We start from the raw sequence: 23,123 nt of genomic DNA on the forward strand, positions 1-23,123 counted from the left end.
CTTCAGAAAAATGAACTGTATGTATTTTATGCCAAAGTTCTTGAAGCATATTAATAGTACTGTGGTTACTTAGGAGAAATTTCTCTTAGATGTTGCTTAAGTATTCAGGGTTAAAGTGTTATATCTGCAACTCACTTTCAAATGACTGAGGGAAAAGTGTACATAAAAACAAATGTAGCAAACCATTAACTGCTTTGAAAATTTTCAAAACAGAAAGTAGGGAAAGAAAAAGCTAGAGATCCCATTCTGTTAGAAGCCCTACCTATCATCAAGTTGTGTCTCTCTTATTCTAGCACCATCTAAAAGATGGCCATAAATACTGTTAGTTTATTTCACATCTCTACTTCTTAAAAAAATGGGGAAAGAAGGATCTTTTGTATTAAACCTCATCAAAACTGATTTTACTTTTTTCCTTATTTTTGGCTGCACTGCACAGCATGCAGGACCTTGGTTCCTTGACTGAGGAGACCAGAGATTGAATCTGTGACCCCTGCAGTGGAAGCACAAAGTCTTAACAGCTGGACCACCAGGGAAGTTCCCCAAAACTGATTTTACTAACGTTTTCTTACATGGCTTTAGGAGAGAAGACATCAAAATTTCAACCTAATATTAATACAGTTCACCTGATGAAGCAGTCAAACTGGCTGTACTAGAAGTCACTCAAATCTATAACCTCTTTATCCAGCAGCTGGCTTCTAGTATTATGAGGCCTCTGAAGTAAGATAAAGCTTCCCTGGTGGGTCAGTGATAAAGAATCTGCTGCCAATGCAGGACACTCAGGTTTGACCCCTGGGTCAGGAAGATACCCTAGAGAAGGAAATGGCAACCCACTCCAGTATTCTGGCCTAGGAAATCCCATGGACAAGAGGAGCCTGGTGAACTATACAGTCCATGGTGTCACAAGAGAGTCAGACACAACTGAGTGACTAAACAACAACAAAGACAGGATTGTGTATTTTATTCTCTCAAGAAGTAAACCCATTTACTCAAGTTCTTTAAGCAGAAAGCCTCCAAATCTACCACAGCAAATTCTTTGATGTCCAAGGCTAATACTGTACTGCTAGGGAAGAACAGGTAGGAAGACGAGAAGCACTAAGGGGCTGGCTTCTACAGAGCACATCCTAAAGATTATCTCAATGACTACTTTAAAAACTTTATTTCACCCATTTTTGGAAAGGTACACAATCTGATCTGTACCCACAGACAACTAACCCTCTAAGCCCAGAGTACTTGCTGGCCCTGTCAACAAGAAAATTCTACATTGGACTTCCCCAGTGGTTCAGTGGTTAAGAATCTCCCTGCCAGGGTAGGGGACACAGGTGTGATCCCTCGTCTGGGACCATCCTACATGTTGTGGAGTAATTAAGCCCATGCACCACAACTACTGAGCCAGCATGCTGCAACTACTAAAGCCTGTGCTCCATAACAAGAGAAAGCCTCTGCCTGATGCAACTAGAGAAATCCCGCATGCAGCAACGAAGACGTTATGCACCCAAATAAATAATTTTTTAAAAAGAAAGTTCTATATAAAATTACTTTAAAAAAATTTTTAGCTAATTTACCAGCAAGTGCACCCAAATATGTTAACGTAGCTGACTCATGTTGGATGGTTTCCAGAGAACTGAAGCAGTTCTCTCAGCATATAATGTGGTTTTCACTGTTTGGTGAAACAGTGAAACCAATGACCCTATAATGGTTTTTTTTTTGCCCTGCCTTTCAATGCAAACACATAAAGTACCTAATTTCAGTTCAAACTCATTTCCCTTTTATTAAAGTCCAAGTTACAATACATGGTTTGGTACTCAACAAAGGAAAACTTGTTTGAATAAGGTAATATGTTATCATCAGTATTTCCAGGTGACTGTTTATAATCAAGTAGCATTATCAATAAGTCCTTGGGAAGCCCATCTGTAAGAGAAAACATGAAAAATTAGCTGGGAAATAAAGAAAAGATAGAAATCTTACTAAAAATAACCTCTAGAGAAACAGCCCAAGGAAATCACTGCCTCTGTGTAGTCTCTTCTGCTCTTTCTTAATCCAGCCTGAAATCAACACACCAGGTACTAGCTGTTTGGCTTTTTTGTTGTTTATCCACCTGGTAATTATTGAGGTAGTATTCTTTTCTAACCAGAAAAGTATTGGGGAGCTGCTCTCTTAAAAATTTTTAAGTAAAAGAAATACAGTGTTACTGCAGCTAGAAAATATCCTTTTCACATTTCACAAAAAATGTGCTATCTGGCTTCAGGGAGGAGGAAGAGACAGTGGTGATACAGAGATGGACAAAGATAAAATTAAGACTCTTCTTTCAAAGCAAGCTTTAAAAACAGATCTCAAAATTGAATTCAAAACCTCAGGCATTTTCTGCTCAGTTTATGGTAGGAAGATTGAAGGTAGGTATTCTTTAAGATTTTTAGAGTGTGGAATTAGGTGTTCACTAGTTACTTTGCCAAGAAAGGTCTGTCTAGTCAAGGATATGGTTTTTCCAGTGGTCACGTATGGATGTGAGAGTTGGACTGTGAAGAAAGCTGAGCGCCGAAGAATTGATGCTTTTGAACTGTGGTGTTGGAGAAGACTCTTGAGAGTCCCTTGGACTGCAAGGAAATCCAACCAGTCCATTCTAAAGGAGATCAGCCCTGGGTGTTCTTTGGAAGGAATGATGCTAAAGCTGAAACTCCAGTACTTTGGCCACCTCATGCGAAGAGTTGACTCACTGGAAAAGATTCTGATGCTGGGAGGGATTGGGGGCAGGAGGAGAAGGGGATGACAGAGGATGAGATGGCTGGATGGCATCACCGACTCGATGGACATGAGTTTGAGTGAACTCCAGGAGTTGGTGATGGACAGGGAGGCCTGGCGTGCTGCAATTCACGGGGTCACAAAGAGTCAGACACGGCTGAGCGACTGAACTGAACTGAACTGAATGGTACTCTAACCATGCTCACTGGTTCTTTATCTTGTGAGGATCTGACACTAGCTTTTTAAATAATCTTGGGTCCACTTTTACTGAAACTTTTATAAGATAGCTTAGTTCCACCTTTTAAAAATAAACTTCTTACTCTTAGGAAGCAAACCTTCTATTTAAGCCTCATTATTTACGTCTGAGAAATAAGACTATGGCCTTAGTAAATGCTTTAGTACTACAATGCCTACAAAGGATGTGTGGCACAGTGAAAACAATGGACTCTGGAGCCAGACTGCCTTGGTCTAAATGTGGGTTCCTCTACTACTTGTATGACTTTGGATAAGGTGCCTCATTTTCCTCATTAGTAAAATAGTAAAATGGGAATAAGTGTAATAATAGTAAGTACTTCACAGGACTGTTCATGAGGATTAAATGAGTTTATAAAGCACAAAAAACAGTACTTCATACATAATAAGAGTTATATACATTATATGTGTTTGTTAAATAAAATAAATATAAGCGTAATTACTTATGTATTTTTTTCTATTTTACAAAGGATTTTCTGCGTACTGCTCACTACTCGGCAATCTTGTGACTGGTTTTATTACCTAGTCTGTATTTTCCACAAGGTATCAAGTTTGTATGTATTATCAATGAATATTACCTATTATATTTCAACTTGGGCATACAAAAACATAAGCATCAAATTAATACAACCCTGATGTTAAAAATAAAGATGTATAAAAGCATGCATGATGAATACCTGGTATGTAATAGATTACCTTAATTGAGGAGAGGTTAAAGAGCTGGAATTAGGAAAAAGGTACAAAGAAGGCTTCAACTCTATGTGAAACCTCTCATTTCTTGGGGGAGAGGGAGAAACTAAAGCAAATATGGCAAAAATAATATCTCAAAATTTGGGTATGGTTACATTTATTCCCTATGCTATTCTTTACCCTTGAAATATTTTATATAGATTTTAAAGTAGATTTTTAAACTTGCCTTTACACCAATAAAGAACAATTGTTAACAACTAGAAACAACAACTCTAGTTCTTTAAATTAATCATCACAGGTACTCTCTAAGCTCACAGCCTCTAACAAAGCCATGAAAAGGTCTTTCTCTGAGAATACTGTAATGCCACTCACTCACCCCTCCCTGGATCCTTTCTTGCCTTATTCAGGTATACCTTACCCATGAGGTTTACACTTTGTCAAGGCCCAGTTCCTCTGGAGTGGAGATTCCCAGTTCATTCAAAGTTGGTCTAAGTTCCTGGATGACATAGGGATAGATTTCCTTATGAGGTCCTGCTTTGTCCTGATGGCAAAGAAAATAGTCACCTTTAGCTCCGAAAAGCTGACTCTATTAACAAAATGAAGCTGAAAATGCTTTCAGTCATATGCAGAGGCTAGTAGCAGAGAATACAAATCACTCACTTTTAAGTTAACATATTTGTTCAAAAGAGAGAGCAACTTACATAGGCACTATTCAAGGTAGACTGCTAAGACACCTGGAGACTAAGACTACTAAATCCAGGGGGAAAGAAACATTTTAAAGCCTTGAGTTACTGGAAAAGAAGGTGGTGATGACAGAATTTTGTGATGGCAATTAAATGTGCCCAGCAGGCAACAGGAATAATTAAGTTAACATGAAAAAAGTTTCTTAATTTGCCTCAATTTGAGACCCTAACTGAATTAACTACTGGTGCTGAATGGATTGATAGCCCACAGAACCCTTAATTATCTTATCCATTTTAGATAAAGTATTGTCATACTTTCCCTCTTACAGACCTTGCATCTCTTTCCTATAGAATATAAAAGTCTTTTCATGGAGAGCTACATGTAGAGAATACTTATTTCCAAGGCAAGAGAGCTTTGAGGAATACTTACCATAATATACAATTATACCTATATTGTCACAACATTCTTCAGAGACAAATATTAGAAGGTCAAATAGACTAAGACAGTGTCAAGTTATTATATTATTCTTCTGTCTAACAAATTCTAGGTCTCCTTAAGTGTATTTTTTTAATTATAAAATTCTTATTTAAAATTCAATGCATTAAGTTGTTCATTATAGAAAAATTAAAAACTATAATCAAATAAGAGAGAGGAAAGTATATATCCTTACATTTTGATCATTCTCTATATACTTTTTAATAAAAAGGGGATATACCACAAATTAATATAACATGAATATCTTAAATGTTAAAAACACTTCTACAGCATTAATAATAATCTCCTCTGGGAAGTCCCATTTTAAGAAGCCACTGGCAATACTTAATTTCATATCACAAGCAGCACAAAGATAAACTGCAATTTTTTTTTTTGCCATTCTTAATTATTTCCTTAAGATAAACTCTCAAATGGGATTGCTGAAATTCTAACAAGATAAATTCCTGAATAAATTCTCCCAAATACTCTCCAAAGAGAATATAACCACAATGTACATTCCCTCTAACTATATAAAAACTAATTTCAGGTATTTTAACAAATTCAAAAATACAGAATACGCTAATACCTATTCAATAGTCCACCTACTTCCAGAACAACCTTAGCATTGTTATTTCACTGACCTTAACAACCTCTAGGATGCGAACTGCACTAGCAAAATCATTTAAACGTCTGCATGCCCGCAAAGCAGCATCAATGATTTTGGGCTCTGGAACCAGGTCATAGCCAACAAGTGTGTTCATCCCTGTCAAATTAAAAAGAGGAGTCATATCAATCTGGAATATCCTCACTTAAACTACAATTTACTTATCCATATTTTTTTATTGAACTATAGACATGTGATCTTGTCTATTTGATCCACTATTTTTTTTTTTTTTTGCTTTACCACATGGCACGCAGAACTTCCCTTCCATGGATCAAACCTATACTTCTTTCAGTGGAAGCGTGGAGTCTTAACCACTGGACCACCAAGTAAGTCCCTGGGCCCCTATTATCTCTGCTACTGCTGCTAAGTTGCTTCAGTCGTGTCCGACTGTGCAACCTCATAGACGGCAGCCCACCAGACTCCTCTGTCCCTGGGATTCTCCAGGCAAGAATAATGGAGTGGGTTGCCATTTCCTTCTCCAATGCATGCAGGCATGCTAAGTCGCTTCAGTCGTGTCTGACTCTGTGCGACCTCATCAACAGCAGCCCACCAGGCTCCTCTGTCCACGGGATTCTCTAGGCAAGAATACTGGAGTGGGTTGCCATTGCCTTCTATTATCTCTAAAATGAGATAATTGGCAATTCCCTAGTGGTCCAATGGTTAGAACTTAGCATTTCCACTGTGCGGGGCCTAGGTTTGATCCTTGATTGGAGAACAAAGGTCCTACAAACCACATAGTATGACCAAAAAAATAATAACCTTGAGAGTGATCTTAAATGCAAACACTATTTTCAAAATTAGCTGGTTTCTTTTCAAACAAGACAGTCATTTTCAACTCACATCTTTAATTCTTAGTACAATGTATGTACTTTGACTGCTTTAAAATAGGTCTGACTGAAAAATAATCTAAAAACAACCAGGGAAATGCGTAAGGAGAAAGTAATGACGCCCAAATGGGGACTTTAAGGTGATAGAGAGAATCATTAGTGCAGTCATAAACATTCAACCAGAAAATCCTGGGCATGATTACTTTTGGCTCTGCACAAAATGACACATCATAAAATTTAAGATTCTCTAATGGGAATGAAGAACTGTTCTTTTCATTACTTCTACTCAAGATTATCCAATAAGAATTTCCCTAGTTGCAGCAAAATGGAGTCATTACATGCCTGTGGAGAAGTATGAAGCACTTAGGTTTCTGGCTTTTATTAATTTTAAAATATTAAAACAAAGGACACCAGTGACTGCAATGCTAGAATATAGTCACAGAATGAATTCTTCATCTGAGATAAACCGCCTACACTTAAAATTATCTATCAGTCTACTAGCTTGGTTATTAATGCTATTTACTCATGTTAAATGCACATTTACAAATTTAGGATAAACACGTTCTAGCTTACTCTGATAGGACACTTACTCAGGACAAGACAGATAAATCATAACCGAGAATAAAAATAACAAAAATCTAAAACTATTACCAAGAGGGGAAGAAAACCAAATGACTACTTACATAAATGATCTATTTATTAAAAGTTACACAATTGCTAAATCTTGCTCACCTTGGCCTATCTCTATAGCAGTGATGATTTTGTCCCTTAGGAGACATTTTTGGTTGTCACAACTGGGGGTTTGTGGGGGTGTTAGCATCTAGTGGGTAGAAACCAAGGATGCTGCTAAACATCCTACAATGCAAAGGACAGCCCCTGCAACAAAAAACTGTCTGTCTGGCCCGAAACATCAGCTGTGCCTCCTTCAAAACCCTGCTTTACAGGAAACACTTACTCTGGAAACTATAAACTTTCCTAATTGCAAGATGCATGACAATACCCAGTCTACATGATACATGTTTTCAAAATACAGCTGACCCTTGAACATGGATTTGAACTCTATGTGTCCACTTACACAGAGAGTTTTTTCATAAATACTACATGATCTGAATCCATATATGGAGAACCTTGGACTCAGAACTGTGGATCAGGAAGGCCAACTGTAAAGCTGTATATGGATTTTCTATGTGCAAGTGGGCATCAATGTCCCTAACCCCCAAGTTTTTCAAGGGTTAACTGTAGTTACTTTTAACAGAGTCATGGAAGACTGCATAGCAGTTCATAATTCTGTATTAAAATAGACACATATGCCTGTGTTCCAATTACCTTTACGCAACTCCCAAGCATCAATATCTGGCTTATTGAAGTACGTCACCCAGCGAGCATCAAACTCCTCGTCTGTCTCATGTGACCCATGGGAGTAGCAGCGAAGTGACTGGGCAGCTACAGGGGAGGAAGAACAGTAACTTCAATGTACAGAAGCAGGACGTGACTGGTTTTTTCCTTTTTTGGGTTTGTCTTAAAATATACACAACACAAAATCTACTATCTTAACCATTTCTAAATGTACAGTTCAGTGGTATTACATTCACTCAATGCTTAGGTTTTGAATCAGCTATGTATGTCATGGTAGAAAAATTATTCACCAGGTCAAATGAAATAAATCTTATGTACTGATTTGAAAAAAACATCTTAAAAAACTTAAGCACAGAGGGACTTCCCTGGAGGTCCAGTGGTTAAGGCTCTGAGCTCCCAGAGCAGGGGGCCTGGGTTTGATCTCTGGTCAGGGAACTAGATCCCACATGCCACAACCAAGAACCTGCATGCTGCAATGAAGATCCTGCGTACTGCAACTAAGACCCAGCACAGCCCCCAAATAAAAAAAAATAAGCACAGAAAAGTAAAACAAAAAGTACTACAGATGTATGTTTATGCTTTTCTCATTTATGTGTAATGCTGGTGTGTAACTGTTAACAGCGGTTACCTTTGGAAAGAAAAATTTTCTTTATACACTTATTTTTATGATAAACAGTATTAATTCCTAATTTAAAATAATGTTCATTCTTGGGAATGCCCTGGTGGTCCAATGCTTATGACTTTGTGCTTCAACTGCCCAGGGCCTGGGTTCAAGTCCTGATTGGGGAACTAAGATCCCTTAAGTTGCACAGCCAAGAAGTAAGTAAAATGATGTCCATTCTATGTTTTTTTTGGCTGTGCCATGTGGCATCTTAGTTTCCAGATTAGGGAGGAAACTGTGCCCCCTTCAGTGGAATCACAGAGCCTTAACCACTGGACTGCCAGGGATTTCCCTCCATTCTAGTTATTAAGCAAATTTCTAACATATATTTTCTTAATTTAAAAAGTCACAATGAGAAGCAATGCACCACCACAACTGAAGAGTAGCCCCCACTCACACAACTAGAAAAAGACAGCTAGAAGCAATGAAGACCCAGAGCAGCCAACAATTAAAAAAAAAAAAGTTTTATTAGATTTCTAAGGAGTGAGATTTTTAAATATAACACTATCAAGAAAACAGGACACCCTTAGCAGTCTGCTTCCAATCAATATACCCTTTTCCAGTACCATATGAAAAGCCTTTCATTTTCAGTTTCTGCTTGTAACTGGACAGTGAATTGGGAGTTAAGAGATCTAAATTCCTTCTGCATAGCCTCTGAATGGGGCAGGAGGTGGGAGAAGAATTTTTACCTTTGGGTTTTAGGAGGCAGTAGAGCCTAGCAGTCAGATACTTCTAGGCTCTTCACTCTCTTGTTGTTAATTAACTCAGGTTTTATATTCCTTATCTGTAAAATGCAGATACCACTACCTTAGCAGAGTATGATGATTAAAAATGAAAGCCAGGTTAACGTTTTGCCTAGGGCTTAAGTAACCTTGTAGGTATGTACTCAATGTAGCTTTAAATTAATCCTTATCTAGAAGTGTCAATCTATTTATAGAAATCATAATTCATAGAAATAAAACATTCTTCAAATTGCACCTCTTATTGTATGAATTATAAGAGCTTGGTATAATTTCTAGTTATTTTTAAAGGCTTAACATATCAAAAACAACCTTTGAGCGCACCATCACCCAAAATTTGTAAACCATCTTTTTCAAAAAAGAAGTTATCCTTAACTGAATAAAGTGCAAGTATATAACTGAAGTATAAACTGTTAAGCAGTTCCTTATCAAGTTAAATATACACCTACCAAACACAGTAATTCCACTTCTAAGTATTTACTCAAGAAAAATGAAGTATATAATTCTCTCCCTAGAGGCAACTATTAAGTGTACCTTCCCAATCATCCAGTAAATTGTTTCATGATAACAAATTTCTTTTGCTCACTGCTGGGCATGGATTTCACTAGATGACTGTGGTTTTGTTTTCTAACTGTGAAAAAGATAACCAACAAATGCAAATCCTAGTCAGGGAGATCAATGGATCACCTTCAATGATTTGTTCACCTTCCTTCTGAGAGTCCCAAATTACAAACTGGTTTTATTAAAAAACAAAGACAATGCATGAGACAGCTATTTAGAAAACCAAGCAAGCACTGGGAACACACACAGATCCCAGGTTGAGGAAAACACACTTTCCCAATGGTTTACATTATATTCCTTATTCCAGTCATAAGTAAAGCAGGATCTAGTCTTCTAGTTATGGACATGCTTAACATTCTGATTTTTAGGTAAATTATATCCCTCACACCACCCCCAATGTACAGCATTTCCACCTAGTTTTGAGGCTTGTATGATAATTTTGGAAAACAATTACTCGGTGTTTTTATATAAAGGTTTCAGAGTAGAAAAAGGGAACCATCTGTAAAAAAAAAAAAAAACTGGGACATTTCTAGGGCTACAATCTAAAAATCTATTCTAACACTGCTTCTTGGCTTTCCGTTAAGCAAACATATTTAGAAAAATTAAGTGGCTCATTAATTCCCTTCAATAACTAAACAGCTCAGACAAAGCTCAAAGAACAGGCATTTTGGTGGTGGTGATTCTAAGGCATAATGGAAAGAACTGACTAATGTAAAGGGTACATAAACAAGCTCAAAGACAGCTATACAGAAGTACAAGGTTTAGGGGCCCAAAAGGTGGAAATCTATAAATGTGGGAGTGGTGCAGAAAAGGCTGGAAGGTAATTAAAAATGCTACTTAAATTTAGCCCTCCAAGAAAGAGAAAGCAGAAACTCCTCCCACCTTTTCATAGCCTATCAGGGTAAGGAATAGGGGTGAGGATTGTGTAACTTTTAAGGGTTGGCTGGAGAATCTAGCAATTATTCAAAATATTTAATTATCTAATTCAGTAGTTATTGGAAAACAATTCTGTTACAAGGTGGAGGCTGAAGTGGGACAAAATAGGAAATTTGGGTTGCTACTTATTTACAGCAAACTTGAAGCTCCCCAGGTTAACCCCTCCAGAGCTCTTTCATTCTTGGAGAGCCTCATCCAAGAATCTTAAGCCTTTCTGACTTTTAATTGTATGAAATTTCTTCAGTCTCATAATGATAATAAACCTCACCTATAATATGCAAAAATGAAAGGCACTATAAAAATAAAGCAAATATGTTTCAAGCATTTGTGCCAGGAAAGGTGCTGAGAGTTAACATTATCTCATTTAAACCTCACAACTACTAAATAGTATCCCAATTTTAGACTTAGGCAACTGAGTCTTAGGGTTTAACTAACATGGCCAAGGTCACACAGTTAGAAAGTAGTTGACATGAATGTAACCATGACTGCCTCCTTGTGGCAAACATTTAGGTTTATGGGACAACACCTAAAATAAAGTTTTTTGTATATGAATTATGCTTAAGAGGGCGGCTAGAATGATTGGAGATAAATCACTGTCTAATCTTAGCAAAAGTTTGAGTTCATATGTTTAAATATGCATGCTTAGGGCCAAATTTCATTATGTAGCATATACTACCATCATGGGCCGAAATCAAAGTGCAGTTAAAATAATTAAAAGTGCTAGACACAAAGTCTCCAGGAACAGACATAACCGGAAGGCAGAACAAGAGACAGGAATCAACAGAACATCTTATACTCCGCAATCAGGCTTCTAACCGGAAGCAAAAACATAAAGCTTCCCCATATAGGCAGAACCCCGTTTCTGGGTCTGTGATATCCAATTTGTGAAATAAGAGTTTTATCATAAGATCTATCAAGTCAGTCCCTCTTCCAGGCCTCAGGAAATAACTACACACGTCGATCTATCATAAAACTTTAAGAATTAGAATGTGGCACGGCAGTCTCTAAAAATACTAGAGTGGTCTGGTTAAGTGACGGACAAAACGCTAACCTAGATACGTCTGATGAAAAGACTATAAGTGTCGCACACGGAAGTATAACGTGTTCTTGGAAGACGCTGGGGGCGGCGGTGCCGGGGACCCCGGAGGGATCACCCCCGCCCCTACCCTGAGCTCAATGTCACCTTCGCCGAAGCGCTGCAGGCCGGCGGTGGCCACTCCTAGTCAGGTGGCCGCAGGGTCAGCGCCGGGGCACGGTCACGGCCTGGGGACCGAAGGGGTCCGGTGGGCACGGGAGGTGCGCTGCGCCCCCTCCTTGGCGCCCACAGCAGGTCCACATTTGATCGGTCCGCGGTGCCCGCACCAGGAAGTCGCGCCGAGGGGGGCCTCGGGGGCGCGCCCTCGAGTCTTTCACAACTCGAGGCGGCGGCGAGAACGGCAAGCGGTCACCAGGTTCGGCCGCCAGCCCGCAAGGCAGGAGCTAGGCCTCTGGGAGAGCCTGCCATCGCGTGGCGGCGGGGGCCCAGGTCACCGCAAGGACACGCGGGCGCGGACAGCGGCAGGCGGGAGCCTTACCGGCGGCTTGGCCGGGGGCCGGAGTGGGGTGCAGGAGGCTTCGAGGGCTGGCCCGGGCGACTGCAGCTGCAGCTACAGAGCAGCGGCGGACAGCGGCGCCTAGCATGACGGCGATGGCGGCGCACAGGTTAAGGCTGAAGAGAAGCCGGGTGTGAGCCCACGACCGCTCGGGAGCTCGTGGGGGCCGTACTCACGCACCGACGCACGGTGGGCGGAGCATAAGGGTCCGCCCACTGCGGCGCTCGCGCCTAGGCAGAAAGAGGGCATCACGGGGCCAACGGCGGGCTACGGCGGCGCGCTGAGGACAAACTATTTCGGCGCCGCTTCCCCACGCCTCTCTGGTTCCTTGGACGGCAGCGGCCGTTGTGGAGCAAGGAATAGAAGGAAGGGGAATAGCCGTCAATAGACAGCGCGGTTCAGATCCAGCTCGGGAGACGACTCCTGCACCTCAACATGCGAAAATAACACTACAAATTATAATTTAAAAAATACCTTCTTTGCTCTTTCCTTCCCAGGTTTGAGCCTAAAATAAGAGAGTGGGACAGAACGACTGCCTTCGTATAAAGGACCTTATTGGTAACTTTTCTTATACTAGAAACCCGCAAGCATTCAAGAGTCCAATCACTTGACTTTACAGAGAACAAATGGGCTCTGAAATTAGATTGCTTGCCGGCAGTCGAGGCTCTTTTCACCGAATTCCCAGTTCCAGCACTCACCTGGATATTTCTGCTGGCCGGCGGTGGCCACTGCTAGTCAGGTGGCCGCAGGGGCAGCGCGGCCTGACCCTGACATACTTTCCTCCAGTCTCTACAGGAGGGGTGTTGATTAAGTTGCAAGATTTGGGGGGGGAGGGGTGCTTCTGGTCTTAGTTGTGTCACGTGGGGTCTTCTGTTTCCTCATGCAGGATCTTTTGTTGGCCGGGTAGGCACTCCCGTCTCCGAGGTTCGTGTGCTCAGTAGTTGTGGCCGCTGGGGACTTAATTGCTCTGCAGCATGTGGTATCTTAGCTCCCCAACCAAGGATTGAACCCTCATCCTCTGCAAGGCGGATTCTTAACCACTAGGCCATCAGGGAAGTCCCCAGTGCCGAGACTTTTAACATCTAATTTGGCCTCATTAACTGCATTCTGACCTTGAGTTCCTCAGCAGCGGGACCACTTTCCCCAGGGGTGAATTACCTAGCTGCCATGCAATGTTAATGAGACAAGTCTCTTGTCTTGTTATCCCTCATTCTCTATCCCTGGAATTACTGAGGAAAGAAAAGATGGGGATTCAGACTTTGCTTCCTGACTCTAGGCCCTGTCTCTAGGGTATCAGCAGATAACCCTTTTCTGCCTCCTCCCTAGCAGTATGGCTTTAAGGGGTATGAACCTGGCTGGGAAAATGATAAAAAATCTTTTTCGAAAGCACTGTCTTCATTTTCTCCCAGCAAAATATTGAAAAGACACCTGGGGAAGATATGACCTCTTTGATTTCAATTAATTGTCATTAAATTGCCAAGCACTGGAAGCCCAGGAGATGGCAGGGCTCTCATGATTAAGAAAGCACTGGAAGGGACTTCCCTGGTGGTCCAGTGGTTAAGAATCCACCTGCCAATTCAGGGGATATGGGTTTGATCCCTCCTCTGGGAAGATCCCACATGCTGAGGAGCAACTAAGCCGGTGGGCCACAACTACTGGGACGCCAGTGCCTACAGCCAGTGCTCTGCAACAAGAGAAGCCACTGCAATGAGAAGCTCAAGCGCCACAAGGAAAAGTAGCCCCCATTTGCCTTAACTAGAGAAAGCTGGTGGGTGACAGTGAAGACCCAGTGCAGGCAAAAATATAAAAAAATAAATATATTTTTAAAATAAAAAGGACTGGAAAAAATCTACAAAGAGGTGGGTATATGTATATGTGTAACTGATTCACTTTGCTGTGTAGCAGAAGTTAACGCAACATTGTAAATCAACTATACTCCAATTAAAATTAAAAAAAATAAAAAATAAAAACTCTAGGAAGAAAGCAATGTGTTGGGAGTTCCCTGGCAGTCCAGTGGTTAAGATTCACCGCTTTCACTGCTGTGGCCTGGGTTCAGTCCCTGGTCAGGGAATTAAGATCCCTCAAGCCTTGCTCGGCTAAAAAGAAAAAAAAAACAAAAAGTGCTGGCTATATGGCACTTCAATCCCAGTCCCAAATTGTAAGGTACTGTACTTGTCTTTGCCTGCAGTACCTTAGATTGGCTACTGCAATATTGTATATTTTCGTTGTTGTTTTCAAAAGCAATTATCATAATTAATTTTGTGCCACTGCAAGCTACAAACTATTTATTATTCCATCTAAGCCTCATAACAGTGTTGTGAGGTGAGTATTTACCCCTATTTTATGGATGAAGGACTAGACTCAAAGGACACTTGCCCAAGAATCACACAACTGATAAATACTAAGAATAGTGCTTAGATTTGAGCTCAGGTTTGTCTGACTGCAGAAATTTTCTTTCCCCACTCCTGGTAAAGGTAGACTTTGCTGGCTTCTCAGCAAATTCTGAACCGCCTGCTACCTTGAGGGCAGTTCTAAGTCCTTATTACCTGTTTTAGTTGTTGTTTTGGTTGTGCTGGATCTTCATTGCTGTGTGCGGGCTTTCTCTAGTTGCGGTGAGCAGGGCCTATTCTGTGTTGTGGTGCACAGGTTTCTCATTGTGGTGGGTTCTCTTGTTGTGGAGCACAGGCTCTAGGGCACATGGGCTCAATGGGCTTTAGTTACCCAAGGTATGTGGAATCTTCCCAGACCAGGGATCGAACCTTTGTCCCTGCACTGGCAGGTGGATTCCCATCCACTGTATCACCAGGGAAGTCCCTGTATTAGCTTTATTATTGCTGAATGATAATTTACCACAAACTAAGTTTAAAACAATACCCATTTATTATTTCTCATTTCTGTAGGTCAGTTATGCATTCATAGCATAACTGATTTTTCTTCTCAGGGTCTTACAAGACTGAAATCAAGATGTCAGCCAGGTCTGCGGTCTCACTTGAAGCTCAGAGTCCTCTTCCAGGCTTGTTTAGGTTGTTGGCAGAATTCAGTTTCTTGCAGTTGTAGGACCAAGTCCCCGTTTTTTTCTTGCTGTCAGCCAAGGATCACCCTCAGCTCCTAGAGGCCACCCTCAGGGCCTTACAACATGGATCCTCTATAGGTCCCCTCAGAGTACCACCATTTATTCCTTCAAACCAACAGGAAAGTATCTCTGACAGTTCAGTTCAGTTCAGTCGCTCAGTCATGTCTGACTCTTTGTGACCCCATGAATCTCAGCCCACCAGGCCTCCCTGTCCATCACCAACTCCTGGAGTTCACTCAGACTCACGTCCATCGAGTCAGTGATGCCATCCAGCCATCTCATCCTCTGTTGTCCCCTTCTCCTCCTGTCCCCAATCCCTCCTAGCATCAGTCTTTTCCAATGAGTCAACTCTTCACATGAGGTGGCCAAAGTAATGGAGTTTTAGCTTTAGCATCGTCCCTTCCAAAGATATTCCAGGGCCATCTCCTTCAGAATAGACTGGTTGGATCTTGCAGTCCAAGGGACTCTAGAGTCTTCTCCGACACCACAGTTCAAAAGCATCAATTCTTCGGCGCTCAGCCTTCTTCACAGTCCAACTCTCACACCCATACATGACTACTGGAAAAACCATAGCCTTGACTAGACGGACCTTAGTTGGCAAAGTAAGTCTCTGCTTTTGAATATGCTATCTAGGTTGGTCATAACTTTCCTTCCAAGGAGTAAGCATCTTTTAATTTCATGGCTGCAGTCACCATCTGCAGTGATTTTGGAGCCCCAAAAACTAAAGTCTGACACAGTTTCCACTGTTTCCTCATCTATTTCCCATGAAGTGATGGGACCAGATGCTATGATCTTTGTTTTCTGAATGTTGAGCTTTAAGCCAACTTTTTCACTCTCCTCTTTCACTTTCATCAAGAGGCTTTTTAGTTCCTCTTCACTTTCTGCCATAAGGGTGGTGTCATCTGCATATCTGAGGTTATTGATATTTATCCCGGCAGTCTTGATTCTAGCTTGTGTTTCTTCCAGTCCAGCGTTTCCCATGATGTACTCTGTATATAAGTTAAATAAGCAGGACGACAATATACAGCCTTGACATACTCCTTTTCCTATTTGGAACCAGTCTGTTGTTCCATGTCCAGTTCTAACTGTTGCTTCCTGACCTGCATACGGATTTCTCAAGAGGCAGGTCAGGTGTTCTGGTATTCTCATCTCTTGAAGAATTTTCCACAGTTTATTGTGATCCACACAGTCAAAGGCTTTGGCATAGTCAATAAAGCAGAAATAGATGTTTTTCTGGAACTCTCTTGCTTTTTCAATGATCCAGCAGATGTTGGCAATTTGATCTCTGGATCTTCTGCCTTTTCTAAAACCAGCTTGAACATCTGGAAGTTCACGGTTCATGTATTGCTGAAGGCTGGCTTGGAGAATTTTGAACATTACTTTACTAGCGTGTGAGATGGGTGCAATTATGCAGTAGTTTGAGCATTCTTTGGCATTGCCTTTCTTTGGGATTGGAATGAAAACTGAACTTTTCCAGTCCTGTGGCCACTGCTGAGTTTTCCAAATTTGCTGGCATATTGAGTGCAGCACTTTCACAGCATCATCTTTCAGGATTTGAAATAGCTCAACTGGAATTCCATCACCTCCACTAATTTTGTTCGTAGTAATGCTTTCTAAGGCCCACTTGACTTCACATTCCAGGATGTCTGGCTCTAGATGAGTGATCACACCATCGTGATTATCTGGGTTGTGAAGATCTTTTTTGTACCGTTCTTCTGTGTATTCTTGCCACTTCTTCTTAATATCTTCTGCTTCTGTTAGGTCCATACCATTTCTGTCCTTTATCAAGCCCATCTTTGCATGAAATGTTCCCTTGGTATCTCTAATTTTCTTGAAGAGATCTCTAGTCTTTCCCTTTCTGTTGTTTTAGGCCTCATCTGATTAGGCTTCAGGCACATCCAGCATAATCTCTCTTTTGATTAACTCAAAGTAAATGGATTAGTACTAACCTTGGGAATGATATCCCATCACTTTCACAAATTCAGCTCTGTTTATACAAGGCATGTACACTAGGAGACATGAACCCTGGGGGCCATCTTTGAATTCAGCCTATTACCTCACTTAGGTCAGGAAGCCTCTGCTTATTCCCAAGTTCTCCTCCAGTTGTGCCCCTGCAGCCCGTTCTGTCTACTTCCTCTGGGAAAGGTTTAGACCAGACATCTTGGTTCCTGCCCAGGGCTGTCAGGGTCTTTGACTCTATCTTCAGCCCCGAAATCCTTTGCTATCCCAATGGAGAAGCAGCAGTTGGACTTTGATGCCTCAGGGGTGTCATCATTATCAGTTGATCAGCCTATCAGCTTCCTGCTGCAGCAGAGTCTTCCTCCTGAAAGAGTTGTGATGAGGCATTTCCTCTGATGTGTGCAGAGGGGAGGGATTATTGAGGAGCTTTTACGGACACAGACATTGTTCCCTCATGTGACTTTCTCATAAAGTGAAGTTCACATGCAAGAAAAGTTCTTATCTTCTCTGGTGGGAATTAAGCATGCTTTGGGGAAAAAAATGAATCCTGTCATTTCAAGGCTGGAAGTAGCTCGTGGCTCTTAGTCTGACTGATCCTATGTTGCTTCCATTTCCAAGTCCTCACTTGGGGACTTATAGTGATGGGAATCCCAACACTAGCCTGCTTCAGAAAAGGAGATGAATGTGAGAGGACACCTGAAAGAATGACATTCTTGCTACTGTTAAATTACAGGTCTGCTGCAGGGCCTTCGGCAAGGTATTCCAATTTCCTGAACCATAGTTAATTCATCTATATAATGATAATAATGATGGAATCTACTAATTTGTTATTGAGAAAATTATATAACATAGTGCATGTAAAATACTATGTCCTGCCTGGACATACCTCAATAAATAGAACTCAATAAATGGTGAGTGTTGCATTTTTCTGTTGTAAATTGTAGAAAGTTCTTTTCCCAGGGGATGGCAGGTTGTGCGACTAGGGACAAGGCATGGAGGTGGAGTGTATAAACACACCACATGGATCACCTGGGAATCAGGGAGAAAAGGTGGCAGGAGGAGGTAGCCTTCAAAGGTGATCCTGTTGGGGGCCACCATCCAATACAAGTGCGTGCATGCATGCTCAGTCACTTCAGTAGTGTCCAACTCTTTGCAGCCCCATGGACTGCAGCCTGCCAGGCTCCTCTGTCCAAGGGATTCTCTGGAAAAGAACACTGGAATGGATTGCCATGCCCTCCTCCAGAGGTATCCTCCCAATCCAGGGATCGAACCCATGTCTCTTATGTCTTCTGCATTGGCAGGTGGGTTCTTACCACTAGTGCCACCTAGGAAGCCCATTGAATATAGGTAGGAGAGCTCCAATAGTACTTTTTCATAATTAATTAATACTTATTATGTAATTTCCTAAGTTATTACTTTTATGATCATAACATCATTAAAGGATATAATTTTTGATTGAAATAAAATTCACAAACCAGAAAATTCATCCTTTTAAAGTCTATAATTCAGCATTCTTTTATTTGCTATGTTGTGTAAGCATTATCACTATCTAGTTCCAGAACATTTTCATCATCCCAAAGAGAAACTCCATACCCAATGGCAGTCACTCTTCATTCCCTGAACCCCACCAGCCCTAGGCAACTACAAATCTACTTTCTGTATTTATGGATTTGCTTCACTAGAAATTTCACATAAATATGAATGTCCTTTGGGGTCTGGTTTCTTTCACAGGACTTCCCTGGCAGCTCAGCTGGTGAAGAATCCATCTGCAATGCAGGAGACCCTGGTTCAATTCCTGGATTGGGAGGATCCACTGGAGAAGGGATAGGCTACCCACTCCAATATTCCAAGGCTTCGCTGGTGGCTCAGATGGTAAAGAATCTGCCTGCAATGCAGGAGACCTGGATTCCATCTCTGGATTGTGAAGATCCCCTGATACGGGAACGGCTACCCACTCCAGTATTCTTGCCTGGAGAATCACATGGACAGAGGAGCCTGGAGGGCTACAGTCCATGGGGTTGCAAAGAGCCAGGCACAACTGAGCAACTTTCTTGCACTTAGTATAATGTTTACAAGATTCATCCATGTTGTAATCAGGTCTTCATTTCTTTTTGTGGCAGTTATACTCCATTATATGGATATTCCACATTTTGTTTACTCATTCATCAGTTAGTGGACATTTGAGTTTTTTCCACTTTTTGGCTATTATGAACAAGGCTTCTGTGAACATCTGCAGGCATGTTTTCATGTGGACACATGTGTTCCATTATTTCCATAATTATATCTAGCGATAATATATGGGTCATAAAGCAAGTCTATGTTTAACTTTTTGAGGAACTGCCAAGCTGTTCCAAGGTAGCCTGCATCAACATTCCTGTCAGCAGTGTATGCAGGTTCCATGTTTTCTGCAGCCTTATAATTTTTTTTTAAACAAAGAAAGCTGAGTTTTTGTAGTTGTCTGAACTGGACCTCACACCCTCAGTTTCCTGTCAGGAAACAAGGCCCAGGGCTGGGGTGTTTTGTGTTCTGAGTCCACTAGCTGCTCTCCTAAAGGTTTTTTCCTGTGATGGGGATTTAACTTTGGGTCTCTCTTAAGAATGAGTGTGCCGGTCCTTCTAAAAATTATCTCACCGACTAGTCAACCTTGATTAACCATCAAAATCACTCAAGGATCTTATTGAAATACCCATTTCCAGGTCCTTCTGGGAGATTCTGACCCTGTTGCTTTGAAGTTCAACCCCAGGAATCTGTATTTTTAAAAAATTGTGGGATAATTAACATATAACATGTAATCTACACATTTTTTTCAGTTGTAATACAAGGTCTATTTTATTTAGAAATCAATCAGTTTATACCAATTAATTTATAACAGCAATCTATATTTTTGACAAGTGCCCTAGGTGATTCCGATGAGTAAAGATTGGGAAGGCTGGTATTATCCCCACAGCAATCTGGCCCATTTTGCAGATGAGAGAGCTGAGGCTCAGAGAAGAATGACTTGCTCTAGATCAGAATCAGCCTCATTTCCTGCAAAGCCTATCATCTGTTCGATATGACACTGTTCAATATGATCTGTTCACATTTGCTAGCAGAACTCTGAAAAGAGCCTCTCACCATGCAAGACTAGACCTTAGCAAACACCCCATATTCCTTTTCCCTATTCCCACTGAAGGTGATAAGAATATTGTATTAGTTTCTTATGGCTGCTTTCATAAAGTACCACAGGCTGGATGATTTAAAACAGCAGAAATTTATTTTCTCACGGTTCTGGAAGCTAGATGTCCCAAATCAGGATGTCTGCAGGACCATGCTGTCTCTGATGGCCCCAGGGAGGACTCCGTTCTATACCTTTTTCTTAGCTTCTGTTGTTCACTGCCAATCTTTGGCATTACTTGGCTTGCAGCTGCGTAACTCCAATCTTTGCCTCCATCTTCACATGCTGTTCTTCCCTCTGTGGGTCAGTCTGTATCTTCTCCTCTTCCTATAAGGACATATTGGATTAAGGACTCTTCCTATTTCAGTATGACCTCATCTTACATATCAATTACACCTGCAAAGATCCTATTTCCAAATAAGGTCACATTTACAGGTACCAGGGGTTAAGGCTTCAAAATACCTTTTGGAGGGACACAATTCAACTCACAACGTCTATGATAATCAACAGAAGTCAAAAACAACACCAGAATCCTCCAGTTAGGCATAAACATGGTGACCCTTAGCTTTCTCAAAAAGAAGATAGAACCCAAGGGTCCATATGGTGGGGATGGGGGAAGCTTTGGCCACTTTCTGGGGATGGACAGTTAAGGGCTTTGATGTGGTGTCAGAACAGTTCGGAAATCTCATTCAGCCAGTCCTTATTCACTCAATCAACAGCTCTCTGTGGGATTCTTGCATTCCAAGAGCTAGGTAGGGAGCAAGGCAGGCAGGATCCATTTAATCACGGCTTCTGGTTTACTGGGGTGACTGACAACCAGAGGTTCACACTAATGAGGGCACAACTACAAACTAAGATAAGCTCTGACAGGAAGAAACCCGATGTCACCAAGGAGCTGTGACTGTATTTCGTCCTTCCCTTTCTTCAATTACCCTTTTCCCTGGGAAACCTGTAGGTATTACATCTCAGTGAAACGGAGGGGACTAGAGCGTCCCTAGTGGCCAATATGGGCATAGCAGTGATCCAAACTAGATCAAATCGAGTGGGGGCTGGGAGATGAAGGGAGCCAGTAGGGGAGATGCACTGGCCAGGCGGGAGTGTGTCTCACCCAGGTCTTCCTTTAACTGTGCAGGGAACATGCTCTGGGAGATTCATGGCTAGTGGACAAGAGCTTTAAAGCTTTTACCAATTTGAAGCCGTGGATCCCTCTAACTCACCCCTCTTCCCTACCAAAATCCATCTATTATTTGGTCTGTCCTGTGATGCCAGGAAGGCAGGCTAAGTTCTGGCCAAGCTAGGGTTAAGCCACAAAGAGTAACCCTCCTCTATCCTGGCTGTAATGGCAATGAAATCCTACCTAGCCTGGGTAGCTCTCAAATCTGTCTCCATCTCTGGCCCCACTACCAGGGCTCCATCTCCTACCTCCCTGCAGTATACCAAATGCAGTCAGGCCCCTTCCAATTCACCTTCCACTTACACTGGTGCCAGAAGGATCCTTCTCACACATCAATCAGACCAAGGTGAGACTTGATTGGTGGTCCAGTGGCTAAGACTTCCACTCCCAATCAGGGGCCCCAAGTTCCAGCCCTGGTCAGGGAACTAGATCTAAAGATCTTGCTCAAGTGCTGCAACTAAGACCCAGTGCAGCCTAAATAAGTAAATGCTTTGTGCTGTGCTAAGTCGATTCAGTCGTGTCTGACTCTGCAAGTCCATGGCCTGTAGCCCATCAGGTTCCTCTGTCTATGGGATTCTCCAGGCAAGAATACTGGAGTGGGTTGCTGTGCCCTCCTCCAAGGGATCTTCCCAACCCAGGGACCAAACCAGAGTCTCTTATGCCTCCTGCACTGGCAGGCAGATTCTTTACCACTAGTGCCACCTGGGAAGCCAAATAAATAAATAAATATTTTTAAAAATAACAATGTAATATAATGAAAAGAAAAAAGACCAATACCAAAAAAGACCAATGGAATATAATGAAAAGAAAAAAGACCATTGCCTCCCCCGCTTTCTTCAGGGAGGCTCCTTGTGACCTGGCTCCCAGCTCCCACCTGGTATTCCAGTCCCACTTGCTTTGGCCGAGCTTTGTTCAGACACTTGTGGCTGCCTCAACACCAGATGCAACATCACCTCTCTGCCTGGAATTCCTTGTCTAGTCCCGTCCAGTTGGCTAACTCTGTCTGGTCACCGCCGAGCCAGCTCCATCAGTACCTCTGAGTGAATTAAATGCCTCTTCTGAGAACTCCCTTCTCCCACTATTACTGCACTGTACCATGACTTTCTTTTCCCTCTCCCCTAGACCGGGATATCCTTGCAGCAGAAACTGTGATTATACTGTGATTATACTGTGATTCTCCCCCTGACTCCCCACCCAACCCTGTGCTTAGACTGGAACCTGGCACAACAGTGAAGTCCCTCATGGCCCAGCTGGTGGTCCACTGCCCATCTAACCACATGCTCTGGCCTTCGATTATATATATTTATGTTCCCAAGTGGATTCTGATTGTGTGACCAGATAGTTTTGGGGGTGTGAGTCTTCACTGCCACCCCTAGCTGGAAGTGTCCCCAAAGGAGGGCCCTGAAAGCTCTTGGATAGAGGTCCTACTGGAAAGATGGTGTCTCACAGTGGGGCAGGGCACTCCCCACTGCCTCCCATTCTGCCACGAGTCAGTTCTTGAAGTGAGCTGTCTCTGAGGTGCTCCCGTGGCCACTCCCTGCCTTATTCCAGCACTTCTCAGGTTCTCACCTCAGCCTTGGAGTTGAGGGT

General features: G+C 42.0%; 1 protein-coding gene across 1 annotated transcript; it reads right to left on the reverse strand.

Annotated features, from left to right (window-relative positions):
* Positions 1-1,742: 1,742 nt before the first annotated feature.
* Positions 1,743-12,378, reverse strand: LOC120875477 (cytochrome c oxidase subunit 5A, mitochondrial). The gene is made up of 5 exons (XM_040257306.1): positions 12,156-12,378; positions 7,654-7,770; positions 5,478-5,599; positions 4,097-4,219; positions 1,743-1,908 (listed from the first exon to the last, which is right to left on the reverse strand). The coding sequence occupies exons 1-4, from the start codon at positions 12,259-12,261 to the stop codon at positions 4,106-4,108; spliced, it is 459 nt and encodes a 152-aa protein (XP_040113240.1). The 5' UTR covers positions 12,262-12,378; the 3' UTR covers positions 1,743-1,908; positions 4,097-4,105.
* Between the last annotated feature and the right edge of the window lie 10,745 nt (positions 12,379-23,123).

Source organism: Oryx dammah, unplaced genomic scaffold (genome assembly GCF_014754425.2).
Source record: "Oryx dammah isolate SB20612 unplaced genomic scaffold, SCBI_Odam_1.1 HiC_scaffold_16, whole genome shotgun sequence".
Classification (NCBI taxonomy): domain Eukaryota; kingdom Metazoa; phylum Chordata; class Mammalia; order Artiodactyla; family Bovidae; genus Oryx; species Oryx dammah.

Bases quoted from the DNA above. Each gene is read 5' to 3' on its own strand.
- LOC120875477 (XM_040257306.1), bottom strand. From the start codon at position 12,261: ATGCTAGGCGCCGCTGTCCGCCGCTGCTCTGTAGCTGCAGCTGCAGTC. The intron at 7,771-12,155 runs GTAAGGCTCCCG...CCTCCCCTGTAG, and splicing joins GGCCCCCGGCCAAGCCGCCG to CTGCCCAGTCACTTCGCTGC. The intron at 5,600-7,653 runs GTAATTGGAACA...TTAATTTGACAG, and splicing joins TGCTTGGGAGTTGCGTAAAG to GGATGAACACACTTGTTGGC.